At 36.6% G+C, this 25,796-nt stretch overlaps 1 protein-coding gene and 1 non-coding gene across 6 annotated transcripts in view; one reads left to right on the forward strand and one right to left on the reverse strand.

Annotated features, from left to right (window-relative positions):
* Positions 1 to 2,995: 2,995 nt before the first annotated feature.
* The window catches only part of SLC30A7 (solute carrier family 30 member 7), an 82,353-nt gene continuing 59,552 nt past the window's right edge, over positions 2,996 to 25,796 (reverse strand). For 4 of the 5 annotated variants that reach the window (XM_033862872.2, XM_073810298.1, XM_019919553.3 and 1 more), the window contains 3 exons: positions 24,435 to 24,525; positions 18,355 to 18,504; positions 2,996 to 9,450 (listed from right to left, as the gene is read on the reverse strand). In XM_033862872.2, coding sequence (XP_033718763.1) covers positions 9,403 to 9,450; positions 18,355 to 18,504; positions 24,435 to 24,525 — 289 coding nt within the window. In that variant the 3' untranslated portion in view covers positions 2,996 to 9,402. The remainder of the gene's footprint in view (positions 9,451 to 18,354; positions 18,505 to 24,434; positions 24,526 to 25,796) is intronic. The other variant, XR_002173100.3, reaches the window with a different exon arrangement.
* LOC117309735 (U6 spliceosomal RNA) lies at positions 20,294 to 20,399 on the forward strand. Its single transcript, XR_004524050.1, has one exon. It is a non-coding gene; the product is annotated as a U6 spliceosomal RNA (small nuclear RNA).

Genomic DNA, 25,796 nt, shown 5'->3' on the forward strand with positions numbered 1-25,796 from the left:
CCACTACTACAGGATTGTCTAGGGGAAGTCTTTGGAAGCCAATGGGAAGCCTTTGCTCCAAATGATATAACTACAAATGTAGTAACTTTGTCTTGATTTGAAGTTCTGAGGAAATCAATATGACCTGTGTACAAATTATTGCTCAAGGGGAAGTAGTATGATGCACATACAGGACAGATAACCCCTGTAAAGTTGAACAACAATCTGATCTATCTTAATGCCTAGGGTGGAAAACAGTGATGGCTAATCAGACAGACCTTATTTATAATTTTAGAAGCAGTTACAATGTTTTCAAAAGTCCAGGCCAAATGGCAGGGTTCTAATTGCTGTGAAACTATACCTATGCTTAGATGTGAATCTTAACTTCTTGTTTACTTGTACAGTGAGTGTCACCCTTTTAAAATATTATATGTACCTAAAGTCAGGAAATACTTTGGGGAATGCTTTTGTTTTCATATTATTTTGTTTTCAATCCTTTGACTTTAGCAGGGACTGTCTTTCAAAGAGTACAATTCACTTTAACAATCCATACAGAACCATTTTTCAAAGAGGTGCTAACCTTTATATTGTAAGCATAATTCATCCATTGTTTTCAATAAATATTGATTGTTTAAACGGTGCCAGACTTGATGCCTTTTAGTATTGTCACACTGTTACCATTATTACTGCTATTGGTTATAGGAATTTATTAGATAAAGTAGAATTATTCATTTACATGTTGGTAGCTTGTGCTAAGCCTGAACTTCATGGCAGATTTTTTTTTAAGTCTGGAAGTAGAGCTGGATGAGCTGACAGATTGTTTGAATGAGATTGAATCCTATTAAAATGATGTTTTCTTTTCTGCATACAGAATGAAAAATACTAAATTGCTGTCATTTTATCTACATCTGTTAGACCTGCTTGCTTCTCTCTGCCTTTGCTGTTTCTCTGGTCTAGAGTAATGAAAAGTCTGCTTATTGCCATATCATGGGAAATGAGATTGAATAAGGAGGGAAGGCAAAGCATTATGAGTTGCTAAAGTTGTTCAGAGGAATTTGTATTTGATGAGCATTTAGGCAGCCACTCGATTCCTGAGCTGAAGGAATCACAATGGAAACTGGGAAGCTTACTTTGTTAGTATAACACAGGGTGGCTTCTGGGGGGAGGGAAGCCAAAAACTCTAGATAAAGAAAGATTGGGTAGTGAACTATTTTAGTAAATAACTTGCCTAAACCTGTATGTAAACAGAAGAGGCTGCTCTAAAGGGGCGTTGATAGGCCACTGTGGACTTCCACTAGGCCAGAGGCTAATTCCAGAGAACACAGGAAAGGCGGGGCAGGGAGTCCCTGGCAGGTGCTGTAGCTCTAGCAGGTCAAAGTCCACTATGCAGAAGGGCAAGCAGAAGGTAATCAGGAAACCAGGTTAGGGGACATGTTTATAAAGGGCCTGGACAGGAGTCTGATTCAGCAGAAATTCCTTGTCTCCCTGCCTAAGGGCAGAATTGTTTTTGTGGTGTGTTGTGTGTGCGTGTGTGCTGAAATGGAGGTGGCTAGAGCTGGGCATGGAATAGATGGGAAGTCAGACAGTTCCTCAGAGTGACTCTGCGTACAGTTATCAATGAAGTACTAGACTAGGGCAGTGGGAATGGAAAGGTGAATTTAAAAGATTTGCAAAGAATTGTTGCAGGGACGGGGACCCCTTCCAGGGCCCGAGAGTGGGCTGTCGTCTAATACTCGGAAATGAATTGTCCAAGGAGACACGTGTGCTGACAAAGCAAGAGACTATTGGGAAGGGGCGCCTGGGTGGAGAGCAGCAGGGTAAGGGAACCCAGGAGAACTGCTCTGCCACGTGGCTTGCCGTCTCGGGTTTTACGGTAATTGGTTTAGTTTCCGGGTTGTCTCTGGCCAGTCACTCTGCCTCAGGGTCCTTCCTGGTGGCGCGTGCATCGCTCAGCCAAGATGGATTCCAGCGAGGAGGATTCTGGGAGGGTGGTAGGACATAAACGGACTGGCATCTCCTCTCTCCTTTTGACCCTTCCCGAATTCTTCCGGTTGGTGGTAGCTTGTTAGTTCCGCGTTCCTTACCAGGACCTCCTGTTGTAGGAAAACTCATGCAAGTGGTTGCTGTGATACCTGGCCAGGGTGGGCGGTTTCAGTCAATGGTTCCCCTAACAGAATGAGGAGGACTTTGTGATAGGGATTCAGGAAACGGGGGTGTGGCAAAGGCGACGTTTAGATTTCTAAGAATTCTGTAAGGAATTCTGACAGAAATGGTAGTTGAAAAGAGATCTGAGTGGGAAAGGTAAATGTATTCTTTTCTTTTTGTTGAATTTGAGATGCTGGTAGTTATGCCACAGTTGTGATAAGAATCAAGCCACCGATGGCCTTTGATTAACTCCACAAACTAGGGAGGAGTGAAGCAATATTACTAGGAGCTACAGAAATGGTTAGAAAGGAAGTGGAAGAAGCACATGTAGACCACATGTAAGATGCTTGACAACAGACACCCTGAGGATGAAGCCCTCATTGTGTGGCAAAGACTGATAGTAGGAAGAGGCTGCATTGTAAGAGTATGTTTCAGAAAGTGGGATGAGTGGGATCTGGGGTTTTGTGGAGAAGTTACTGAAATAAAAGAATTTCTTCTGATGAGAGGGAAAAAATTTGGAAGGATAATGGAGGCTCATGTCAGATGGTTTTGGTCTTCATTTCCTATAAGCTGAGATCATAGGGAATGAGGTGAGAGAACAATTTGGGGTTAATGGTAATGTCTGGAAATACTTTAAGACTTGTTTATGAGGTAAAATAATGAGTATGATGATCCACAACGAGGATCTTCACAATGTCAAGACATTTCCAAGTCTCCTGCCATCTCCTCTTTCCTGATCAACTTTGCTGTTTCTGGGCCCTGAGAATCATTCTTTCCCCTCCATTCCTTAAGTCCTCCAGAATCTGTTCCAATAACTGTTAAATTCACAGTGTTCTTTTCAGTTCATCAAACTAATAAGACACAATTCAGGTAAAGATTTTTAAACAGAAATTTTATTGGAAGAATTTTGATACAATAGTTTATCATTCTTTTTAAATACATCTGAGGTTAAACAAAATATATACATGAATGTCTTCAAGTAGAAAAAAGTAAAATATACATTATGAATTTGTTGTGTTGTTCTTAGGCAAATCATAATTGCTCACTTTAGCATATTCAAACCAAATTACAACATAGTCTTTGACATTCCAACCTAGCCTTGTACTCGAACGTTTATTTAGAAATGTTTTGATGCCATACTCTTCACCATAGGAATCAAACCCAAATTCAAACTTGGCCATATGTTTAGAAACCATTAAAGACAGGGAGGTAAAGAGTTGTAGGGGTGTTTAGAATAGGATTTGGCAATTTTTCATTCACAGTATTTCTGATATAAAAGACCCATTCTGTGTATTGATCAAAGTCACAAATGTTGGGGCAAAATATCACTTGGGCAGAAATATCACTGAATTTGCTATTAGAGGAAGCAATGAGATGATTACTTGGCAAGCTCTTGACAGGATATGTCTAGTTCAGAACAGAATCTTCATTGAGCCTAATCGATGCATGATATATGATACATAAAACTCAAATACTAAAATTCAAAATAAAGCTTTTTTTTTTCCACTAGTGAAAAAGGGAAGTTTTACATTGGCAGAAGCAATGAAAAGAGATGGAAAATAAGTAAAGAGAAGCTCTACTGAAATTTAGTATTTAGAGGGGAAAAGACAGAGAAGATAAAAACTATCTTAGGAATGTTTAAATCACTTAATGAATACATGTAGTGTTGTTTTTATAGAAGTACCTTCAAGATATACCTTTGAAAGAGTTTTAGATGAAAATACATCTGGGATAAATGAAATAGAATGTTATACACAGGTCCTTAAAGTAATGGGAATATGGCAACTTTCTATAAAAACAAAGAAGAGTGTGGTTTCTCATTTGGCTATACAAAATATAAAAATTCAAGTGACCCAGGTTCCACAGTCCCAGTTCTACGAAATTCCTGTCCAACAGCATGCAAAATGGAAAACATCTCGATATTTCCACTGTTCCTGTATTAAAATGAAGGAGCAGCTAGCTTAGAGGGCTACTTGAAAAAAAAAATGGCCAAAGTGAATATAAACTCACTTATTTGTGCAAAAATGCCAAAGAAAAGCTGAGATGTCTTCTGTAATAAACAGTAAATTACTGGTTTACCTGTCCCCAGTCCTTACTTGTGTATCCACTGCTGTCTACAATATTTACTCACTGGTTATCCAAACATTTACTAAGTGCGTTAAGTGTAAATTCATGCTAAGTGTGGTGACAATAGGATGTATGAGACAAAGACATTCTTTTTTACAGGCTTTCCATCAGGATCAAAATTACAAATATTAAATTTTCAAAGCCATGGGAAGAGTTCAAAGTTAAATATTATTAAGTTTAAGCATAGATTACTACTAATTGTGAAATATATTTCTTCCTTTTGAAAAGGTGTCTATAAAATGTAATGTTGTAAATCGAATCCTATGTATCCCTCTCATGCAGTGCAAAATTATTTGTACTTCTTGGAAGACAACTTCCTACTAACTAGGTTAATGTGTCTTGGCCAGGAGTTCAGTTTCTCGTCACACACTGGTGCTGACACTATTGAATCAGTCCCTTTTAAGCAGCTTACTCTGTGTCAAAAAAACTTTACTTTCTTTTTTTAAAAAAAGTTCTTAAAAGTGCTTAAAAGAGCTCTGATTGCTCTTTTTAGCCTGCACAGTTTAAGTTAAATGGCAAAGGTAATAAGCATAAGAGAGCATCCAAAGAAGGAATGGGTCTAACCAATGTATATATAACAACTATTCCCCTATATCAATTTTTTCATGGTGATGGTTCATGATTTTATAGGAGAGTGTGTTTAGATCTGCTACAACTTCTTGGACCTTTAAATCATTGTAGAATGACATACAAAAAAGAGTAGTTGTCACCAAGAAGTACTGGATCTAGAGTCAGTGCTCTACCACTGGCTATCCCCCAGTTAGGTCATTTACAATCTCTCGAAACAGCTTCGTCATCTGTAAAATGGAGTTATGAATTAATTCCTTCCTCACAAGAATGTTAGGAGAATCAGAAGATAAAATATATCTGAAAAAGATCTATGGATCAAAATCATGGAAAAATCTTTCTTTATAAAAATATGAGGATTTTAAATGTGATAACATGAAAAAGGCCATACAAAGAGCCTGATATATAAACACTTAATAAAAGTAACCCCACCCTTCCTGTATAATTTGTAGTTAGGAAATGGTTAAACATAAACCAAAGACACACTCATCAAAAACATCGATTTGACCTTTAAATAGAACTATACTCTGCAAATACTTTTTTTGATACATAATTTTTCATTGTCTTGATTCTATGATAGAGGTCTGGATCACTAAGGCTTTTGGGGGTTGTGTCTTGAAAGAATCCTCTATGAGTAAAACTTTTATTGAATGTTCTTTAAAGAATAAGATAATTTCCTTTTTTGTCAAAGTTCTGGTGAAGTGGAAAATAATTTGTTTCGAAGATAGTGACAGAAAGAAAAAAAGTTTAACTTTTTTTTTTTTTTAACTTTCTCAAGGTAATGCTTTTAATGAAGAGTTGAAAGTAGCAGTTTAACATCTGGGATTCTGATAAGACTTCAAAATTTTACCCTATTAAAAATTTTGTTTTGTTCTATACAACATTTAATGCCCAATTTTGTGTGGCTCTGAGAATAACGTTAAGAATTCAAGAGCTCTCTGGTGACTGAACAAGGATGAAATGATATGACCTATGAATTAGCCTGGTTTCTAAAAAGCACCAATTCACAGAATTTAAACAAAATAAAGAAACTAAACAATCCTTAAATTGGATTTAGTCTTGGGCAATTAACAGAAAAATTTACTCACAAGTTAAAAGTATCCAATGCACACCTGTCACTATATTTTTTTAAAAAAATCAGAAACTGGTTCCAGAAGAGTAAAAAAGAGTTAAAAAAATTAATCATATCTTTCATAAAGAATACTATGGAAATAATATTCTAAATCTCATAATTAGCTAAGAAAAATAAGACAATAAAAAAACTCCATTTATCACGTGCCTTAATGTACCAAAAATGGAGGTCAGACGTTCTTTATTTAAAAATGCTTCTTCAGAAGCATTCAGAACATTTACAGAATTACACTGGAGACAAAGCACAGTAAGTCAGAAAACCTGGATTCTGGTCTTGGCTTTGCCACTAATTATCTCTGTGACCTTGAATAAATGACAGCATTTCTGGGCTTCAATTTTCTCATCTGTAAAGTGAGAGGTAGAATGAGAGACTGCTTCTAAGGACAGTCTCCTTGGATGTAAAATTCTATGCTAAGCAATGAATTATTTTTGTTCTTAAATCCCAGCATTATATAAGAGGATGCTACCATATTAATAATTCTGTAAAACTGATTATACCATGGTAGGTAAAAACATTACAGAACTCTGATCATCTGCATCTGGAGTCAACGATTTGGCTGCTTTACAAAGGTGCACAAAACTCACAGTATTTTGGTTATTGGTGTTTACCAGTAGGCTTTGAAGAACGCTGGAGCATTCCAGGTACATGGGAAATGCCAGTAACATCTGTTACCACTTCCTTATGCCTCTGCAGAAGATGCTGTGGGGATGTGTGAGGTACACTGAGCTACAGATAAACTAGATACTGTCCTTCACAAAGTGCACAAGGAGTAAGCAAAATAAGGGAGCCATACATAGGTTAAGCCCTTCATCTCGATCAATATAATCTAGATTTAAAAACACAAAACTAGTATAGGTATATTTCTCTTTGGGGAAGTTTACTTGGCAAGGTAAACATTCCCTGAGCAATACAAATTTTTTCTCCAGAGAATATTTGGTTTTTAAAATATCAGCAAAGTTATACTCAGATTTTTTTCCCCAAGAATTAGGCCAACAATAGGGACATTCTAAATTTATAATAATAATCAAGGAGTATTTCTCAGTGAAATTATCTACTTTAGCAATACATCTGTGCCAAGAACATTGAGAAGACAAAGTATTTCCTAAAAGGGAGAAAAAAATTCCTTTTTGTCCTGCTGCACACACAGGTTTAAGAACATTTCATTAAAGTATAAATGTTAAGGCCAACCTGCTAAATGATATGAACTGGAGATCTCTTGTAACAGGTGCAAAACTAAGAGTTTCATCTCAGTCAAATGTCCTATATATATACTCTATTCCTTATCAAAGGAAAAAACCATGCTCATGCACTTGTGTATTGAGAGCGTAGTTAAATAAAGTGATGCATATCTTGACAAGAAACTTCGCTTGGAATGGAGGCCTCAGTGAAAGGCAGAATTGGATCTTCAATGTGCACTGTAAATTTTACAGGCCAGTGCAAAAATTATCTCTGTATGTGAAATATCAGTACAATTTCACATAATTAGTTTTTAAAGGCACACATCTAAAATCCCCGCCTTCCTCTAGATCTGTCATTTTACACAATATGCCAAAACCTATAGAATATCGCAGGCTTCTATCAGGCTTGGTAGTGGATGCAAACTACTACTACAAGGTAGTCATTATAAGTGACTACTTATAATGAAAAAGCAGTACCATTATCAGGACATTTCCTTTTATATTTCCGTCCTGAAACATCTTAACAATTGTTTCAGTTAAATGCATTCTATTGCAGGAATTCTTAGCTTTAAACTGCCTGGCAGTAAGTAAAAATGTTTTGAAAATACTACTTAATCTGCAAAAAGGGGACTATCAACAGTTCATGGCAATCTGCAGCGGTTTAGAAAAGCATGAAGAAAGCAGTCTATAGTTTTCCTAACACAGTATATTTCATAAATTGTAGGTCAGAAATAGGGAAACAGATACCTTGAAACTTAGACAAAATCAACAGTGATTTCTGCCACATCAGTGAAAAAGTGCTTATTACTGATCTACATTCTAAACATTCATTTCCATCCTGCAGGGTTTTCCCCCCAGCAATTTAAATTTTTCCCTTTCAGTTAAAAGGGAATATACATTGTGATAAAATGAAGTACAATGGGAAAATGTCTATTCAGAACAATTTCTTCATAAAACACAGAGAATATTTAAGTAGAACATTCAAGCACTTATCTCAAATTGCAATTTTATTTTTCAAATACACAAGAGCCTAGAAATCAACTTATTTATTAACTTCCAAGATACCTGTGTTAGGAAGAGTTCTATGTTACCACATTTACTCAGTACCTTCAATACTTCAAAGTCAATAAAATGCTGCTTTAGGATTCCTGAAAGCAACTGTATTTGTGTAATACTTGCACAGGAAAACGTATGACTTGGCATTTGAAGAATGAAAAAGCAAAATAACATTGTCACAACCATTTCTGCCTTCACTCTACATGCCTTTTCCTTTCATTAATAGAATCTATAAAAACAGTAAGGAAAGATATACGAAAGTTTATCACAGACACAGTAGCTTTTATAGAAATTTGGAATTTAGCAGATGTTTTAAGTAAGTTAAAACACCCATCTGTATAACAGAAGCATTTGCAAAGTTTTGAAAACACAGTACACAAAATAATTTAATGTAATAACTGAATTTGATTTAAAAAGCAAAATAACACCTTTTATTTTTTGATGGGATAAAGCAATAAAAGGCAGATTTTTATATATCTAAACCTATGCTGCAAGTACACAAAAAGACATCTGTATACATTACTAACAAGCGTCTTATTTTGTACAGAATACAGAATACCCATTAAAAAAAAAACATATACATGACCTTTGATGGTACATTTCTATGCTGGCAAATACATTTTCTGATACAAAGGCACTTTGAAAACCCAATATGGTTTGGTTCATAAGTTTGCAAGGTACAAACAATTTTACAAACATGGTTATATTGAAGAACGTCAACAATTGTGACATTACATATAAAGCAGATTTCCATTTTTCTTTTTCTTTTTTTTTTTTTTTTTAAATAACACTGGTTTTCTGGGAATGAAAGTAGTGGTTTCCAGCAGCTTCAGTGAAGACATTCCAGATGATTAGAGGCCCACTGTCTGAATTTCTTACTGGCTAGGATGAGGGGTGGGAGTGAGGGCATTTGAAATGAAAAAAAAAAGGAAACAAACAGAAAACAATACCCTGGAACAAAACTAGAAACCTCAGAAATCAAAATGGTTTGGAGGGAAGAAGCACAGAAGACCAAAAGTCCAGGAGAGATCCTCTTAATTCTGATCCCTTAGTTGTAAACTCCTGGCAGAGCACAATCGGCTGACTCTGCCTGGTCTACTTGGTGCTGGGAAGTTGTAGTGATGATTTCTCTTTTTAAAAAGCTAGGTACCATGATTAGGATTTTACAGTACCAGAAAAAATTAGGTCCCCCAAAAAGCATAATTTCTTTTCATTCATTTACATGGCCGCAAAGTCAATCTGTACATAAAGCTGTCTCACTCCGGCCTGAAAAGTTAAAAAAAAAAAAAAATTAGAAAATCAAACAAACCAATAATAGACTACACATTTCAGAAAAGTAGTAGGAAAAAAAATTTTTCTTTTCTTTTTTTTTTTTTGAAAAAGGGAAGAATTATTTTTCTTTTCTGTCTTTGGGAAAGAATTCTCCATTTTTCATCATAAAGTGCCAATAATTTTATTTTAGAAACAAGTATGTTAATAAGTTGCAAAAAAGATTCTCCATTTAGCCCTACAAAAGAAAGCTATGCTACTAATTACATGCCCTGCCCAAGTGAATTTTGGAAAAATGAGGTTACCCTGCTACCATTATTCTGCTAGAAAACACCACAGTGCTTGACTAGTTGGCTACTAAAATCATAAATCTATCCAGTCTAAATCTTCCTATGATAAATGATTTTAAACACTGAAATAAGCATAACCATCTACTGGTTACTGAATTACTTTACACTCCAACTCCTCTTTTCAATTTTGGATATAAACTTGCTATTCAAGGACACTGATCTCAAAATTGCCCCCATCTCTCCAGTTTTATCAATTTTTCTATATTTGCTATCTATAATTCCTTTACTCTCTTCTCTCTTGAACTCATTTCAACCAAACTTTTGCTGCCAACCACTTCCCAAAACTGTCAAGGTCACCTCTAAATTGCTTAGCCCAGTGCTCAATTCTCAGTCCTCATCTTAGTAATTAATCTAGCAGCAAAAAGGACACAGACGATCACTTCCTCCTACTGAAACACTTTTCCTGCTCTTGGCTTCCAGAGAATACTCGCTGGTTGCCCTTTTACCTCACTTATCAATCTTTCTCAGTCTCCTTTGTGGGTTTTTCCTCCTGTCTTTGAATACTAAACACTCAAATACCCAAAGGCTTAGTCCTCAGATCCCTTCTTTTTTGACACTTGTCCCCTAGATGGTCTCACCCAGTATCCAGACTTTCAGTACCGTCTACATGCTCACACCTTTTGTAGACTGGAACCTACCTACCATCTACCTGACAGTTCTACTTGGATGTCTGACAAGCATCGAAACACAGCCAAATTGATCCCTATTTCCTCCCCTCTAAACTGTTGATCCTATATCTTCTTAGGCTCAATTCCTTCCTCAATGCTGCAACTTAAAAACCTTTCTTTCTCTCATACCCAACCCATTAGCGAAACCTGTTTGCCTTACCTTCAAAATAATGCAAATACAGAATCTGATCAATTTACATCACCTCCATTGCTATCCCCTGGCCCAAGTCACTATCATCTCTTGCCTACATTTTGTAACGGCCTCTGATCTCGTTTTCACTCTTTTACCTTTGCCCTCCTTTGGTCTGTTTCCAGCAGAGCAACTATAGTGATGTCACTCCATCACTCAAACCCTACAACAGCTTACCTTCCTCAGTCCTTAGCCCAGAGTCCTACAATGGCCTTCAAAGCTTTCCCATGATCTGGCCCCTATTACCTCTCTGATCTCATCTCTTACTTCTCTCCCTTTGTTGACTCTGTTCCAGCCACACTGGGCCCTCTGCCTGGTACAATGTTCCTCGAGATTGCCACATGACATACTCCCTTTCCTGTCATATCTCTACTCAGATGTCAGTGAGGCTTATCCTGACCACCCTATTAAAAAATGCATTCAATTCATTCATCCAACAAATACATTTTGTGCATCTACTGGAATCCAGGCCCTCTTCTGTCCCCTGGGAATACAACAGCCAACAAAACAGGTAAAAAATACCCTTGCCCTCATGGAATTTATAAGCTGTTGGGAACTAGGAAGGAGGGGAGATGATAAACAAGCAAGTAAATAAATATGAGATGATGAGATAGATATTATCTATCTATCTCTATCTATCTATCAAAAGAACAAAAAACAAAAACAAAGCTTGGTGCAAGAGATGGTAAATGCCTCAGCACCCCCCCCCCCCCCCGTCTCCCTACCCTGCTCTCCCTATCTATAACACATCACTTTCTAATATATCATAAAACTTATTTGCTGTGATGCTGTTGATTGTTACTCTCCAATGATAATGTCCAAGATAAAAGGACTTTGTCCTGTCTTTTGCTGCTGACTCCCAGAACCTCAAGTAGTGCCCAGCACACAGTAAATGATCAATAAATACATGTTGGATGAACTGAAATTCTATTAATTTCCTTCTTTCAAATAAAAAACAATTTTTAAAGATTAAAGCATACAATCGGTTACAATTAAGCACTTTCTTGTCAGCAACATAGAATGAAGAGTAAAGTGGAACATCTAAGAGAAAGAAAAGCCGGAGTGGGGGATAAAATAATAACGCTACCTTCTCCCAGGAATTTCTGGGCTCCTGAAAGCATTACTTTCTACCATGGCTTTTCTTCTAGCATTCCAGTTGGAGGGCTCTGCCCAGCACTAATGAATGTCTAAGGAGTCAGGAGCTGCTCTAGTGGAGTAAAAAGCTGGAAAAGACCCCAGTAGCTTTCCAGCACAGAAAACATGCTAGCGTTTTTGCCTCATTAAAAAAAAAGAAAAAGAAAGAAAGAAAAGAAAAATCCTTGCTGTGGTAAAGTTAAAGTTCTCTGAAAATACATTGAATTGCACGCACTCAAAGAATTTTGTGGCAGAAAAAAGATAGAACTTAACATCTGTATGATTTTAAGCTAAAAACTGAAACAGAATCTCAGTTTTCCTAATTTTAAAAGTGTTGATAAATACCAATCCTACTTATCTCACAAAAATGTTATATATTCATCCAGTATTTGACAAACATTTGATAAATCCTTGCTACATATCAGGCACTATTGTAAGGATCATATGTGAATATACAAGAAAGGATTCTTACATGCTATAAAAAACAAATTATTATGGTTGATTATATTTGATTTACTCAACCCAGATGGGCCCCGTAATAACTGTACTTAGGAGCCCTTCTGCAAAATTCTTGTGTATCTAACCTTAGGAGAAAACAACTATTGCCCAAATAAACTGGCTTAATTTCTTTTCTCTTTAACAAAATTGTTAATGAAAGAAAAATGGACAAGGTAAGTTGGGCTCCCATTATTATCTCTGCCACTTTCCTAACCGCCCCCCCCCATATACAGTGAAGATAGTAATAAGAAATGAGGTAGCCCAAGGCAATAAAAAAGAAAGAGGAAAAACAAAGAGGCTAGGTAAATTGATCTTTGCATAATCACAAGTTAATTACTCAAGCTGATATCTTTCCCCAGAGGGCCTACTGCTTTACACAAAAGCCCAGTCTAACAGAAAAAGTCATTTTGTTTCATCCATCTGGCTGGATGGGAACACCTTTAAGTCTTCCAGCTTCCCATTTTCCTTTCTCAATTTCCTTCAATGTAGAGAAAAAAAGTGGAATTTCCAAAGACTCCTTTAGGAAGTCACCTACTTCCTGAATGCAAACTAGGTTTTCTTTACAGTTTATCCACACGACAAAGACATGACAAATACTCCAGCAGATCAAAACAGTGCCCAGTGCCATTAAATATTCTACCTACCGCTGGGATGACACTAAAGCCGGCTGAGGGTTGTCCTCAAAAAAAGTGAAAACCCTAGAATACTTGTGTCTTATATCCTGAGAATCATGTATAAACCGTAATTCAGTTAACACTTTTTTAAGTTGGAAAGACAGCTAGTTATTTTTAACATCCATGCTTCTAAGAAAATAAGTGTTAACCTGAAATCATAGACTTAGAATACTCTCCATAAATACTCGTTGTGGAAAGGAAGACAAATCAGCAGTAAAAATTTAGAAAAATAAACAAGAATACGGCTAAAGAAAATTACTGGGTTGTTTGTATTTCTCTACCAATTCTCAAAAACTGCAGAAACTTTCTACTTTTTTTTTTTTTTTGCTGTACGCGGGCGTCTCACTGCTGTGGCCTCTCCCATTGCGGAGCACAGGCTCCAGATGCGCAGGCCCAGCAGCCATGGCTCACGGGCCCAGCCGCGCCGCGGCATGTGGGATCTTCCCGGACCGGGGCACGAACCTGCGTCCCCTGCATCGGCAGGCGGACCCTCAACCACTGGGCCACCAGGGAAGCCCTCTACTTTAATTTTTGACTCAATGTAGAATATTAGTCTTTATCCCTTAAAAATGAATTCTTGAAAAACTGCCTTACTCTTCCATGTGAAAACTGAATCATCTCAGAATTCGTGAAATAGTGACTTAATATGATGAAATTACAAGTCATGAACAATAACTTGGGTCTGGGTTCCTTTTTCTGTAAACTGGGGAGAATACCCCACCTGTGCTGCAGGTAGATTAATATGTTAGGTGTCTATCGCAGTGCCTGGCATGTGGTGGGCTCTCAATAAGGCTAGCTGCTGCTGCTGTTATTATTTCCACCACCATCAACCAATGGACACTTAACCCCTGTGGATTAATTAAAACTAATCAATCATTATAAAAGATTAAAATTCCCTACAAACAGGAAGGGTGGAAAACTAGCTAGCCACCCTGAAAGGCACAGAAAGCTTCTCCTATTCCCTACTGTCAGAGACAGGAAGGGATCGCGCAGGCAGGACAGCGGTGCAGGTGGGAGGTCCTGAATCTGGGGGAACTCCCATCTGGGTTAGTGAGGAGGCTTTTTGGTTCCTTCCTGGCGATCAGTGTTAACTTCTATTTTGAGGCAAGAAAGTAGAGCACAGAAAGCTGAAGCAGGAAGCCAGGGGTTCAGGACTTAATAGGTATAACAGAAACAGGCAGAAGAGAAGATGGAAGATATCAAGGTACAATTTTTATCAAGGAGCAAATAATATGCATTAGCCTTGATTGTCTTTTCTGCTGTGTGGAACTGAGGAGGGTAATGAACCCAAGCATATTCTAGATTTTTCTTCAAACTTTATTTCTAACCAAAGTGTATTAAAAAAATTAACAGATGATATCAGCCAGTTTAAAACAAGAAACATAAATGATAAATTGCCTTCCTCATCCAGTATCCCACATCCACTTCCTGTTCATATACTAAACATAAATAATAAATTTTCTATTTCATCTGTTCCCAAATGATAAATCATTTTTAAAAAGTTAGTGCACGCGGTGGAAAGGAGAGGGACTTTTTCTATGTCAATAAAAAACCCTGTAGTTTAAAAACTGGATTATCACTTAACTAATAATCCCAAAGGAATCAAAGTACTGAAGAGACTTCTACCAATTCACTAGTATTGCTCTATATTCGTGATAGCAAGCCAACTGCCTTAGCCATTCATGATTAAGTGATAACTATGGAACATGAGAATAAAAAGACATGCTTAATGTACAGTTCCAAAACAGTTGCAAAGCTTATAGTTTTAAAAACAAAACAAAATGTTATAATTCTCAAACTTATGTTAACCTTTTCAAAGCTAACCCCATATAAATTTTAACAAGAACAACTTTTTAACCAAAAGAAAAAAATTTTAATTCCAATTTAAGATCAGCTATAAGAAAAATACATTAAAATGTCATAGAACCACAAAGTATTGAGAAAATCCTTCTTTTGGTCTTTTGGAACTAAGGCCACCAGTATTTCAAGTCTTTCTACAAGAAATGTACTTAAAGGATTAGTGTAATTTTTTTCTTAAAAATGGAGCAATTTGATCTTTACTACTTTTGATAAGTAAAATCTATGATTAAGATATAATTTAAAATTTTTAAAAAACGTAAAAAAATTTAAATTTCATTTCATGAATTGCAAATGTTACTGCAAGGTATTGGATATACTCATAGCATAATGAATATGCATGACTAGGGCATAAGCAGTAAAGGAAAATAAATTAATAAAAAACTTCAGTTTTGCATACGTCAGAACCAAAACAACTATCACAAAACAACTTTACAATCATTAAATGTATGGAATGAAAATCATGAGAAGGATGACTTCTCTCTGCCTGCTGGGAAAAATGTGTTGAACCATTTTCACTGCAAGCCTAAGAGAGTCCCTAGTCTCTGCAAGGAATGAAATCAAGTGTGCTTGACCTTAGCTGATAAAAAGGCTTAAAATATGTTTTAGAGCTTAAAATTTTCAAAACCCAAATACAGTTTCCAAAACCAAAGAGGCAGCTGAGTAAACTTTCAACTTCAGCCATTTTAAAAGCCAAGATTTCTAAGGTTACCAGAAGAACCTCCCTCCACCTACTTCAATTACAACTTCAGCAGTTCTAAGCACAGACACAGCTGCTCACACATTTCTAAACCTATAAATTGCATTCCTTCTCAGAGGGAAAATTAAGTGACTTAAGTGCCAAAGTCTTCGGACAGTATGAGGTATCCTAGAGGTGGACAGAAGCTCAGACTGTGAGGGTGGAAGGACATGGTATAACTAGGAGAAAATCGAGACTGAAGGAGAGAATAATGACCTAGAAATGGCAGTGAAAAGCAAGGTTGTTGCTAGTCATGTTCTCCTTTTTGCCTCTGAAAAAGGGAGGAGGTGTGAGAAGGATTCAGACATGTTGTGAAGGTTTTGCATGCTGCATTATGAAACTCATGGTGGTACAGACTTCTTATAATGTCTGTTAAGAAAAGACAGTTCTTAAATGTCTAGAGTAAATAAGTGGTACCAGCATATTGTTTTGTAGTAGAGGACGTCTGGCTGTTGCCTACATTATAAGATTATTTCATTAATTATTCCAAAGGAACATAACCATACACCTCTATTAGAGAAGAGATCGTTTAATTTATGCTAAGGTCCTGAATTTAAACTGTCAGTCTGTCCCTCTCTCTTTCTCTATCTATATGATGCTTAGAAGGGTCTTTAAGGCTTCAGAGAGAAAGTAACAATTGAATTGGACCTTTACATTAGAGTAGGATTTTTGTCTCACACAGGTAAGTAAATAGTCTGGTGGGGCTGGCGTATGAAGTACATGGCAATGAATAATAGTAGGAGAGAGGCTTGAAAGTTAATTGTGTCATGCTAGAAAGTTTGGGCTTTATCCTGGTGGCAATGAGGAGCCACCAAACTTTTATTTTTTAACTTTTTATTTTGAAAAGGCTTAAAGTCAAAAGAATAGCACCATAAATGCATATCTACCCATCACCTGTATAAACCAATCGCAAACATTTTGCCACATTTGCCTTATTTCTCTATATATGTATTTATTTATAATCCTTTTTACTTTTGCTGAAACATTTGAAAATTAGACATCCTGATACTTTGCCACTAAAGCCTTCAGCATGTATCTCCTAAGAATACAAGCATTCTTCTATAACCACAATACCATTATCGTACCCAAGAAGTTTAACACCTACACAATTATATGAGCTATTGTGTGGTCCATATTCTAATTACCCAATAGTTTCCTCTGTGGCTGTTTCTCCCCAGTCCAAGATCCAATCAAGGGCCACACACGGCATTTAATTGTGAAGTCTCCTCTAATCTAGAAGAATCCTCCATTGTTCCTTTTTTTCCTTTCATGACACTGACACTTCTTAAGAATCCAGGGTAACAGTCCACAAGGTGACGGGATTCACATTAACTATTTCTGGCAAGAGTGCCACACAGGTCATGCTGTGTACTTCCCACTGCATCACATCAGGAGGGCTGGGTCAGTTTTTAAGCACAGATTTTTTTTTTTTTAACATCTTTATTGGAGTATAATTGCTTTACAATGTTGTGTTAGTTTCTGCTGTATAACAAAGTGAATCAGCTATACGTATACATATATCCCCAAATCCCCTCCCTCTTGCGTCTCCCTCCCACCCTCCCTATCCAACCCCTCTAGGTGGTTACAAAGCACCGAGCTGATCTCCCTGTGCAATGCGGCTGCTTCCCACTAGCTATCTGTTTTACATTTGGTAGTGTATATATGTCAATGCTACTCTCTCACTTCGTCCCAGCTTACCCTTCCCCCTCCCCTTGTCCTCAAGTCCATTCTCTATGTCTGCGTCTTTATTCCTGTCCTGCCCCTAGGTTCTTCAGAACCATTTTTTTTTTAGATTCCATAAATATGTGTTAGCATACAGTATTTGTTTTTCTCTTTCTGACTTGCTTCACTCTGTATGACAGATTCTAGGTCCACCCACCTCACTACAAATAACTCAATTTCGTTTCTTTTTATGGCTGAGGAATATTCCATTGTATGTATGTGCCACATCTTCTTTACCCATTCATCTGTCGATGGGCACTTAGGTTGCTTGCATGTCCTGGCTATTGGAAATAGTGCTTCAATGAACACTGAAGCACAGATTTTTAAGGCATGGAATCAGTTTCCTCATTAGATTTATGTGTTAGATAATTTTGGAAGCAGTGTCAACATCTAGATTTTTTGCCAAATATTTCCAGCAAGCTAGACCAAAAAAAAAAAAAATCTGTGGTCTCTCTCTTCAGATATTCTTGACATGATGTTCTTATTCTCCCAGTATATACAGAATAACCTAGTAATCACTTTTACTTTATCAGTCACTGACTATGTCAATTCATGATGGCATAAACATTACCTGATATAATTTGGTTGCAGTCATGCACTGACTAATTCGTGATTCCATATACAGAATTAAGAAAACCTCAACAGCATATTAAGCCATTAAATGACACAGAAGTAGAGATGGCTTTGCTATCAACAAAAATGTTAACATAGTTTGCTTTTAGCCAACGCCACTGACCAGACATTATTCTTATTCCAAATGCTACCTTAGAATTCCTAGCTTCAAATATCATATAACATGTCTTATAAGGAGTGTACAGTAAGGGAGAATCTACTTTTTCTTAAAGGAGCTCAAATCAGTACAACAACGAGTAAACAGGACTATCTTCATTAACAGTATTCACTAAAGTAAGGATCTCCCAAATTTGACTCTGTGGTTGAAAAAAAACTTTCACACTTATCTCACAGTGTAGTATATATATATTCAATATGTTAAATAGTAAATCTTTTTAAGACTAGTAGATACAATAAATTCCTAGACCCTTAAAAGAAGTTAGTAAAAAAATCATACCTGAGTAAAAATATTATGTGTTTGGCTTAAAATCCACCTGGCATCAGCATCAGGTGCTACTACTAATTTCAAGGTCCCAACATAAACATCAGAACATAAGGTCCAGAAATGCTGTTCTTGTAAACTGTAAACTCCTTGCAACTGCTGCACCTAAAATATAAAGAGCACATATTAACATGAACTCAAGTTTAAGTACACCCAACTTAAATCATGCAACACATCAGTAAACATGGATTCTACTCTCTAATGAAAAAAGTGGCCTGGTGTGGCGGGGGGGTGGCTTGCATTGATTAACAAATACCTACTGGGTACTTACTATGTGCTGGTACCATGACAGGTGTTTGGGAAATATAAATGAGCACATATCAAAATTTGTGGGGCACAGCTAAGAGAGCACCTAAGTGAAATTTACATTTTCAAATACAGTTGACCCGAGAACAGCACAGGGGTTAGGGATGCCAGCCCTCTTCTCAGTCAAAAATCTGAGGATGCAACCAACCATGGATCATGTAGTACTGTGGCTATTTACTGTTGAAAAATATCCATGTATAAGTAGAACGTGCAGTTCAAACCTGTGTCGTTCAAGGGTCAACTGTACATCGATCAGAAGACAAATATAAATACAAATGAGCTAAGAAATTAGGAAAAAAACAAAAAAGTCAACTTAAGAAATAAAAAGGAAGGAAATAAAGGATGGAAATCAATAATCCACAAATTTAGAAATGACAGAGTTCACAATATCAAAAAACTAGTTCTCTGAAAAGATTAACAAGCTAGAGTCAGTGTTTCGTACGTAATGGGGGCATGTTTTAGACAGGATGATTCTTCATCGTGTACAAGTGTCAGAAACTACAGGATCTTTGCATCCCCAGGACCCAGGGAAGTACATGCCAACATATACCCTTCCCCAACTCATGTGACAACCAGAAAAGGGAGGGATGTCTCAAAGTTTTTCCAGTGGCTCCTTAAGTGTTCCACACCCTTAGGTTGACAACCACTGGCAAGACAAACTCTGATGGCGGTAAAAAAATAAAATAAATGAACATGCAATTAAACAAAGTACAAAATGAAAAAGGAAAAGAACTACAAACAACAGATTTTAAAAACTATAAAACGGAATACTATATGAATGTATCAATATGTGAGTGTACAAAATACTACAGCTGAGTAGAATCCAAACACTTCTCACCACCTCTACTGCTGCCAGGCTAGTTGAAGCCACTTTAGTTTGGATTATTATAATACCTTATTAACTGGTCTCTCTATTTCTAGCCTTGCACCTCTTCATCTATTCTCAAAACAGTAGCCCAAGTAAGAATCTGTTACTTTAGATCAGATGCTTTCACTCTGTTCAGAATCCTCCAGTAGATTCCCACCTTACTCTGAACAAAAACCAGTGCTTTCACAATGACTTACATGGACCCACGTCATGTGGCCCCTTGTTATTTACCTTATTTACCTCATCTCCTACTACTCCTCCCCTTGCTCCCTCTTCCTCAGCTACAGAAGCCTCCTCACCACTCTGAAAAGTCAGGCACACTCCTGTCCCAGGGCATTTGCTATTCCCTCTGCCTGGAGTGTCTTTCCTTCCAGATTTCTGCCTGGCCTACTTTGTTTGGGTCTTGACTCAAATGCCATCTTCTCAGGAGGCCCTTCTACTGTTATTCTATGTAAAACTACAATGCTTTTATTTTTACATTTCTCTGGTTTGTTTTACTTTTCAGCATATAATGTCGCACACTACATTACTATGTTATTTATATTGTTTCTTGCCTGTCTCCTCTGGCAGAACGCAAGCTCAATAAAGGCAGGGATTTATTTTCGATTTTTATGTTTTGTATCCTCAGCACCTAAAACTGTAAGGACCTAAGCCTGGCCCAAGTAATTGCTCAGTAAATAGTACATGTATGTATATAAAATGAATATAAATTCAATTTTGGTGTTTGCTTTGGTAACACATATACTAAAATGAGAACGATCAGAGAAGATTAACATGGCCCTTGTGCAAGAATGACATGCAAATTCATGAAGTGTTCCATGGTCATTTCACAATGTACATGTATATCAAAACAACATATTGTACACTTTAAATATACATAATTTTCATTTATCAATTTTACCTCACTAAAGCTGGAAAAAATAAATAATAAAATCAGAAAAGCAAAAACAAAAAACACAATTTCAAAAATCTAGACAAAAATGAATACATTTCTGGAAATACAGAAAATGCTGTAATATAAGAAAAAACCAGAAGATATAAAAGGGCCATTAAAAACTGAAAAGGTAATAAAAGTTCTCTTTCATAAAGCCCCCCCAACCCCCAGTCCCAGAGGGCAGACTTTCAAGAAACTTAACATAACCTCTTAGTTTTGCCAGAAAATAAAAAAGAGGTGCTATCTCATATAAGAAATAATCTTGATCCCCAACCAGATAAAGACAATAAATCATAAGCTAATTTCTCTTATGAATTAAATAAGCTAACTCCAACAGTATATTAAAAAATAACATATCATGACTACGTTAGGTTTATCCCAAGAGGGAAAGATTAAACATCAGAAACTCTATTACTCTTATTCTTCAATTAGTGAAGCAAAGGAGAAAAACCACATAGTCATTTCAATAAAAGCATTACAATTATTTAATAAAATTCAACCCCTATTTATGATTGGAAGGACACTTCCTTAACTTAATAAAAGCTATCTACCCAAAACGTACAGAAAACGCTTAAGGAAAAAACGTTAGATGTATTCCCTTGAAGATCAGGAAAATCTTTACAAAGATGTCCAAATCACCGCTATTGTTCAATATCTCTGTATAGATCTAGAGGAGATGAACTAAGATCAGAAACCAGAAGTTAAAAAGATCTTTATAACAATTACAGCAATTTAAAAGAGAAAGAGGTTACTCAGTGAAGGGGCTAACTACCGATTCCTGGAAATAGTCAAGAAGCCGAATGACCAACTGAATGTCGCAAAGGAGATTCTTCCAACAGATAGAAGTCTGGGCCAAATGAATAATAAGATCTTTTTGAATTCTGAGATTCCCTGATTCTTAAGTAATCTATTTGGGCTGTCAATTAAGAAAAAGTTGAACTTATATTTATCAAAAATATTTATTTTTATCAGAATTTGTTGTAGGATCACTTTCTATAAGCTCCAAGACACTTGGTGGGAAATGTGAGACAATAACCATTGTGCCCTTTAAAAAAACTGCTTTTACTAGGGAAAGAGGTCAAGGTGCACTTCCTCTTCCTCTTTCAGGACTCTGATGACACAGTGGTTTGAACCTGATATCCCTCCACACTTTTCTAAATGGAAATGGTATACTGCTAGGGAACCAACACCCTGATTGAACAGATTTCTTCTACCTCCATAGATATAGCAGTACAAGCACATTCCTGCAGTTATCCTAAAGCATAAGTTAAGGAATGAGTCTTATAGAAACTGGCATTAACTTTACTCGAATTAAAAAAAGTGGGGAAAGTGTAGCTACAGATGAAAATCTGTGTCGCTCTTCCTGCTCGGACCGTGTGGTTTAACAAAAAGAGCATGAGCTTTTAAAGCCAGAATGATATGGATTCAAATCCAGATTCAGCCACTACCATCTGTGACTTTAGATGAGTTACTTAAATCCTCAAACATCAATTTTACTCAATTTTCCTAGGGAAAGGAAGATGAAACTTACCCTGTATGGTTAATGTGAAGAAAAGAAACAATATATGTAAATCACTTAATATAGGGACCAGCTTAGAGTAGGCGTTCAATAAATTGCCCCTTTCTCTTCCACAACTATGCTGACTGGTCCTACCTTAAAATCATAAAACCACAAATGTCAAATGGGCAGCACTTCACTTTCCCTACCTCAAAAAGGACTATTTTATACCTTCTCTTTTCTCCTCTGGTCTTCTAATTTCTCTGCATGATTACTCTGCCCTGTAAATCAAAGAGAAAATAGAAGCACACAGAAAATCCCTTATCCTGCACCACCGAATCCACCAGTCAGCCCTCACCTCTTTCAGCACTTTCTGTCTTCCCTTGGGGGATACAGTACCCCTGGCTCCTATCTACAATTAATTCCTCCATAGTGCTTTGGGTTCTCTCCTTCTTCACCTTCTCAAGACCTTCATTCCTTCAGCAGGTAGTGAAGTAACCTGCTTCACTACCATACCATCAATTTCTTCCTGTAACACACAGGCTCCAGAACTGCACTGTGCAATACAGAAGTCACTAAACACATGTGATTAAATATATGAAAATGAAATGAAGTTTAAAAATTAGTTGCGCTATAGCTCAAATTATTAAGCTTCAAGTGCTCAACAGCCACGTGTTCCTTGTGACTTCCATACTGGGAAATGTAGATTATTGAACATCTCCATTATTGGGGGAAGTTCTATGGGATGCTGTTTTAAAACATCTTATTTTAAAAACAAATTCCCTCACCACTGTTACTGTATCTACAGCCAAGCTATCAGCTCATTTCTTTGTTCCCTTTAACAACACTTCTTAAAAAAAGTTGACTGTAACCACTATCTCTACCTCCCCAATTCATTTTCTCCTTAATCTACTATTATCATGCTTTCTCCAAACTCTACTGAAAATGCTTTTATCAAGGCCATTAATGCTGTTCATGATCCCAATCAATGGTCACTTCTCTGTTCCTACTGTAATTGCCTCACAGAAATATTTGGCACTGTTGATTACTTCCTCCTTCAACTTCTTCTGGGTTTTCCAGCTCCCATTCCTGGCTTTCCTGCCTGTGCTCTAAATCTGGAGTGGAAGCTTGACCTAAAGATTAGAGCTTAATCCTCCCAAGGTAACCTCACATAATCCTAATGTTTTAAATGCTAGTCATATACTGATGACTCAAACTCCCCCTAGTTCTCATCAGTCCCTAAAACTCCAGATTTGCATATCCAACCACTTGAGTGACATTTCCCCTAGATGTACAGTAGGCATTTCATTTTTAACATATCCAGAATAGAACTCTTGATTTGGGAGGATTTTCCACCCTCACACCTGCACCAACCTCAACAAATGGTATTAGCATCTACCTAGTTGCGATTCAACACTTTTTCTCCCTTCTGCTAATATAATCCATCTCCAAAAACTTATCCAAAATATCTACTTAGCTCCATTTTCACTTCTACCACTGTAGTCCAGGCCATGATTTTTCAGATTAGAACAGCCTCTTAACTGGTTTTCTTTGCTTTCATTCTCCCTAGAGTTTATTCTCTAATAGCAAGCAGAATAAGCTTTTAAAAACTTACATTTTGTGACACCCTATCTGCCTAAAAGCTTACTAATGCTTCCCAGTGAATAGAATTAAATCTAAACCTCTTAGTAAGACCAAAACCTCTATATGATCTGTCTCTGCCATTCTCCCCAGCCTTTCCAGCCACTCTTCCCTTTATTATGCTTCAGCCACAATGGCTTTTTTTTTTCCTGTTTTTCAAACACACTAAATTAGTTCCAGTCATAGAACTTTTCACATTAGCATTTTCCTTTGCTTGGAACACTCTTCTCCAAGATGTTCATGTCTGGCTCCTTCTTGTCAACAAGATTTCAATTTCCTTGAATATGACTTCCTGGATAAATCTGACATAGCCATCCATGTCTCACATGACTTTGTTTTATTTCTATTATAGTAATCATCACTGATATTTTCTTATTTATTTATTGTTTAGTGCCTGTGCTTTCCCACCAGACCATAAATTCTTTGATAGACCCTGACTACCTTATTTACCATTACACCCCTAATACCTTAGAAGAATATATGGCATAAAAGGGGAGCTCACAAAATCTATGCTGAAGAAATGCTTATATCATCTGCTATTTATATTTATATTTTAAAAGAGCTGCTTGATTTCTAGATGAGGACAACTTCTACCACATTTTCTTTAGTGAAGCTCAATATTTTCCAATGATTTTATTCTGGTTCATATAAATGGCATTCATGGTCAGCATTCAGTCTTGGCAGAAATACTAAATTATACACACATGCTACCCATATTTATAAAAGTTATAACCCCTAACAGCTTGGAAACAACCAAAACCCAATGGTTTGGAAGCTTTGAAACTTACCCTCTGATAGCACTGAGGGAGAGTATTTTCCAAAAGGGGAGGAGTTCGCTGCATTAATATTCCAACAGACTCTCTTAAAAGAGGAATAACACTATAGAAAAGGAAGACATCAAACTTATTAAAGCCACATTCTGACAATCCCATCCTGCAAGAAAGTAATAATATACCTCCCAATAGAATATAACAAAGATTTGTCAGAATAATATGAGGAAAAAGAATCCAGCCATTGCTCCAAATTTTTCATGGGACAAATAAGTTATTCTTTAAAGTAAAAGAGCTAAATGAAATGTATCAATGTATGAAACAATAAACACGCCACTGAATAATACTGGAGCATCTAAAATTTAAACACAGCAGTCGTTCAACTATCATTTATAATATGACTTCAAATGGCTAGAATCTTCAAGGATAATCTATAAAGCATATCATGGCCAACTGGTCCTTAACGTTTGTCAAATATTTACATTCATTTATCTGAAGAATACTGTTAAGGAAAATACAAAAAAAATTAATACAGCATATTAAGTTCATTTGTCCAGTGTTTTTCCAACCCGATTATATATCAGTCTTCACTGATTATTAAAAAAAATAGAAGCCTGGATATAACCACAGATCTAGTGAATCAGCACCTCTTGTGATAGGGCCCCAAGGTCTGTATGAACTGATGTAATTAGTCCTCAACCAGTATTTGGAAATTATGGCTTTAGGCTACTTGGATGGTTAAATGCACACAAAGCAATTAATAGTGTAATGGTGAGGCTGACTCTAATGCAATAGTTTTCTAAACCAGCTACATATCAAATTCACCTTAGAGTCTTGTTTGTTGTCATTTCTAACATATTGAATGAGAACCTCTGAGGGAGAGTTGAGGCATCTATGTTTTTAAAAAGCTCTCCAGGGGGAGTCCAATGAGTCAGGGGGTGAGGCACTGCTCTATTGCTTGAAGCAGACTGAGAGGGAAGGTCAAGAATAGCTTCATTACACTTAATAGCTTAAGCCAGTTCTTTCTTTTAAACTTGTAGTATCTCAATATTTCTAGAGTAAAACCCCTCCTGATTATAGCTATAGGAGACAGAGATAAAAACAAAACAAAACAAAACATATACCTTTTAAGGAAGGTAGAAGGTGAAGTGTACCTTAAAAGATTAGTAGTACTTCTGACAGACAGAAAAGAAAGAGAAGATATTAATGAAGACACAAAGGAACAGGGACAATGCTTGTCTTGTTCACTGTTATATTCCCAAGGAGGCCTAGTAAAGTGCTGGTCACAAAGTGGGCCCACAATAAATACTTGTTGGTTAAATGAATGATAAATGCATAGATATTAGACGTTTTAGAATCTAGATTAAAGAAAGGAAAGGC

Source organism: Tursiops truncatus, chromosome 1 (genome assembly GCF_011762595.2).
Source record: "Tursiops truncatus isolate mTurTru1 chromosome 1, mTurTru1.mat.Y, whole genome shotgun sequence".
NCBI lineage: Eukaryota > Metazoa > Chordata > Mammalia > Artiodactyla > Delphinidae > Tursiops > Tursiops truncatus.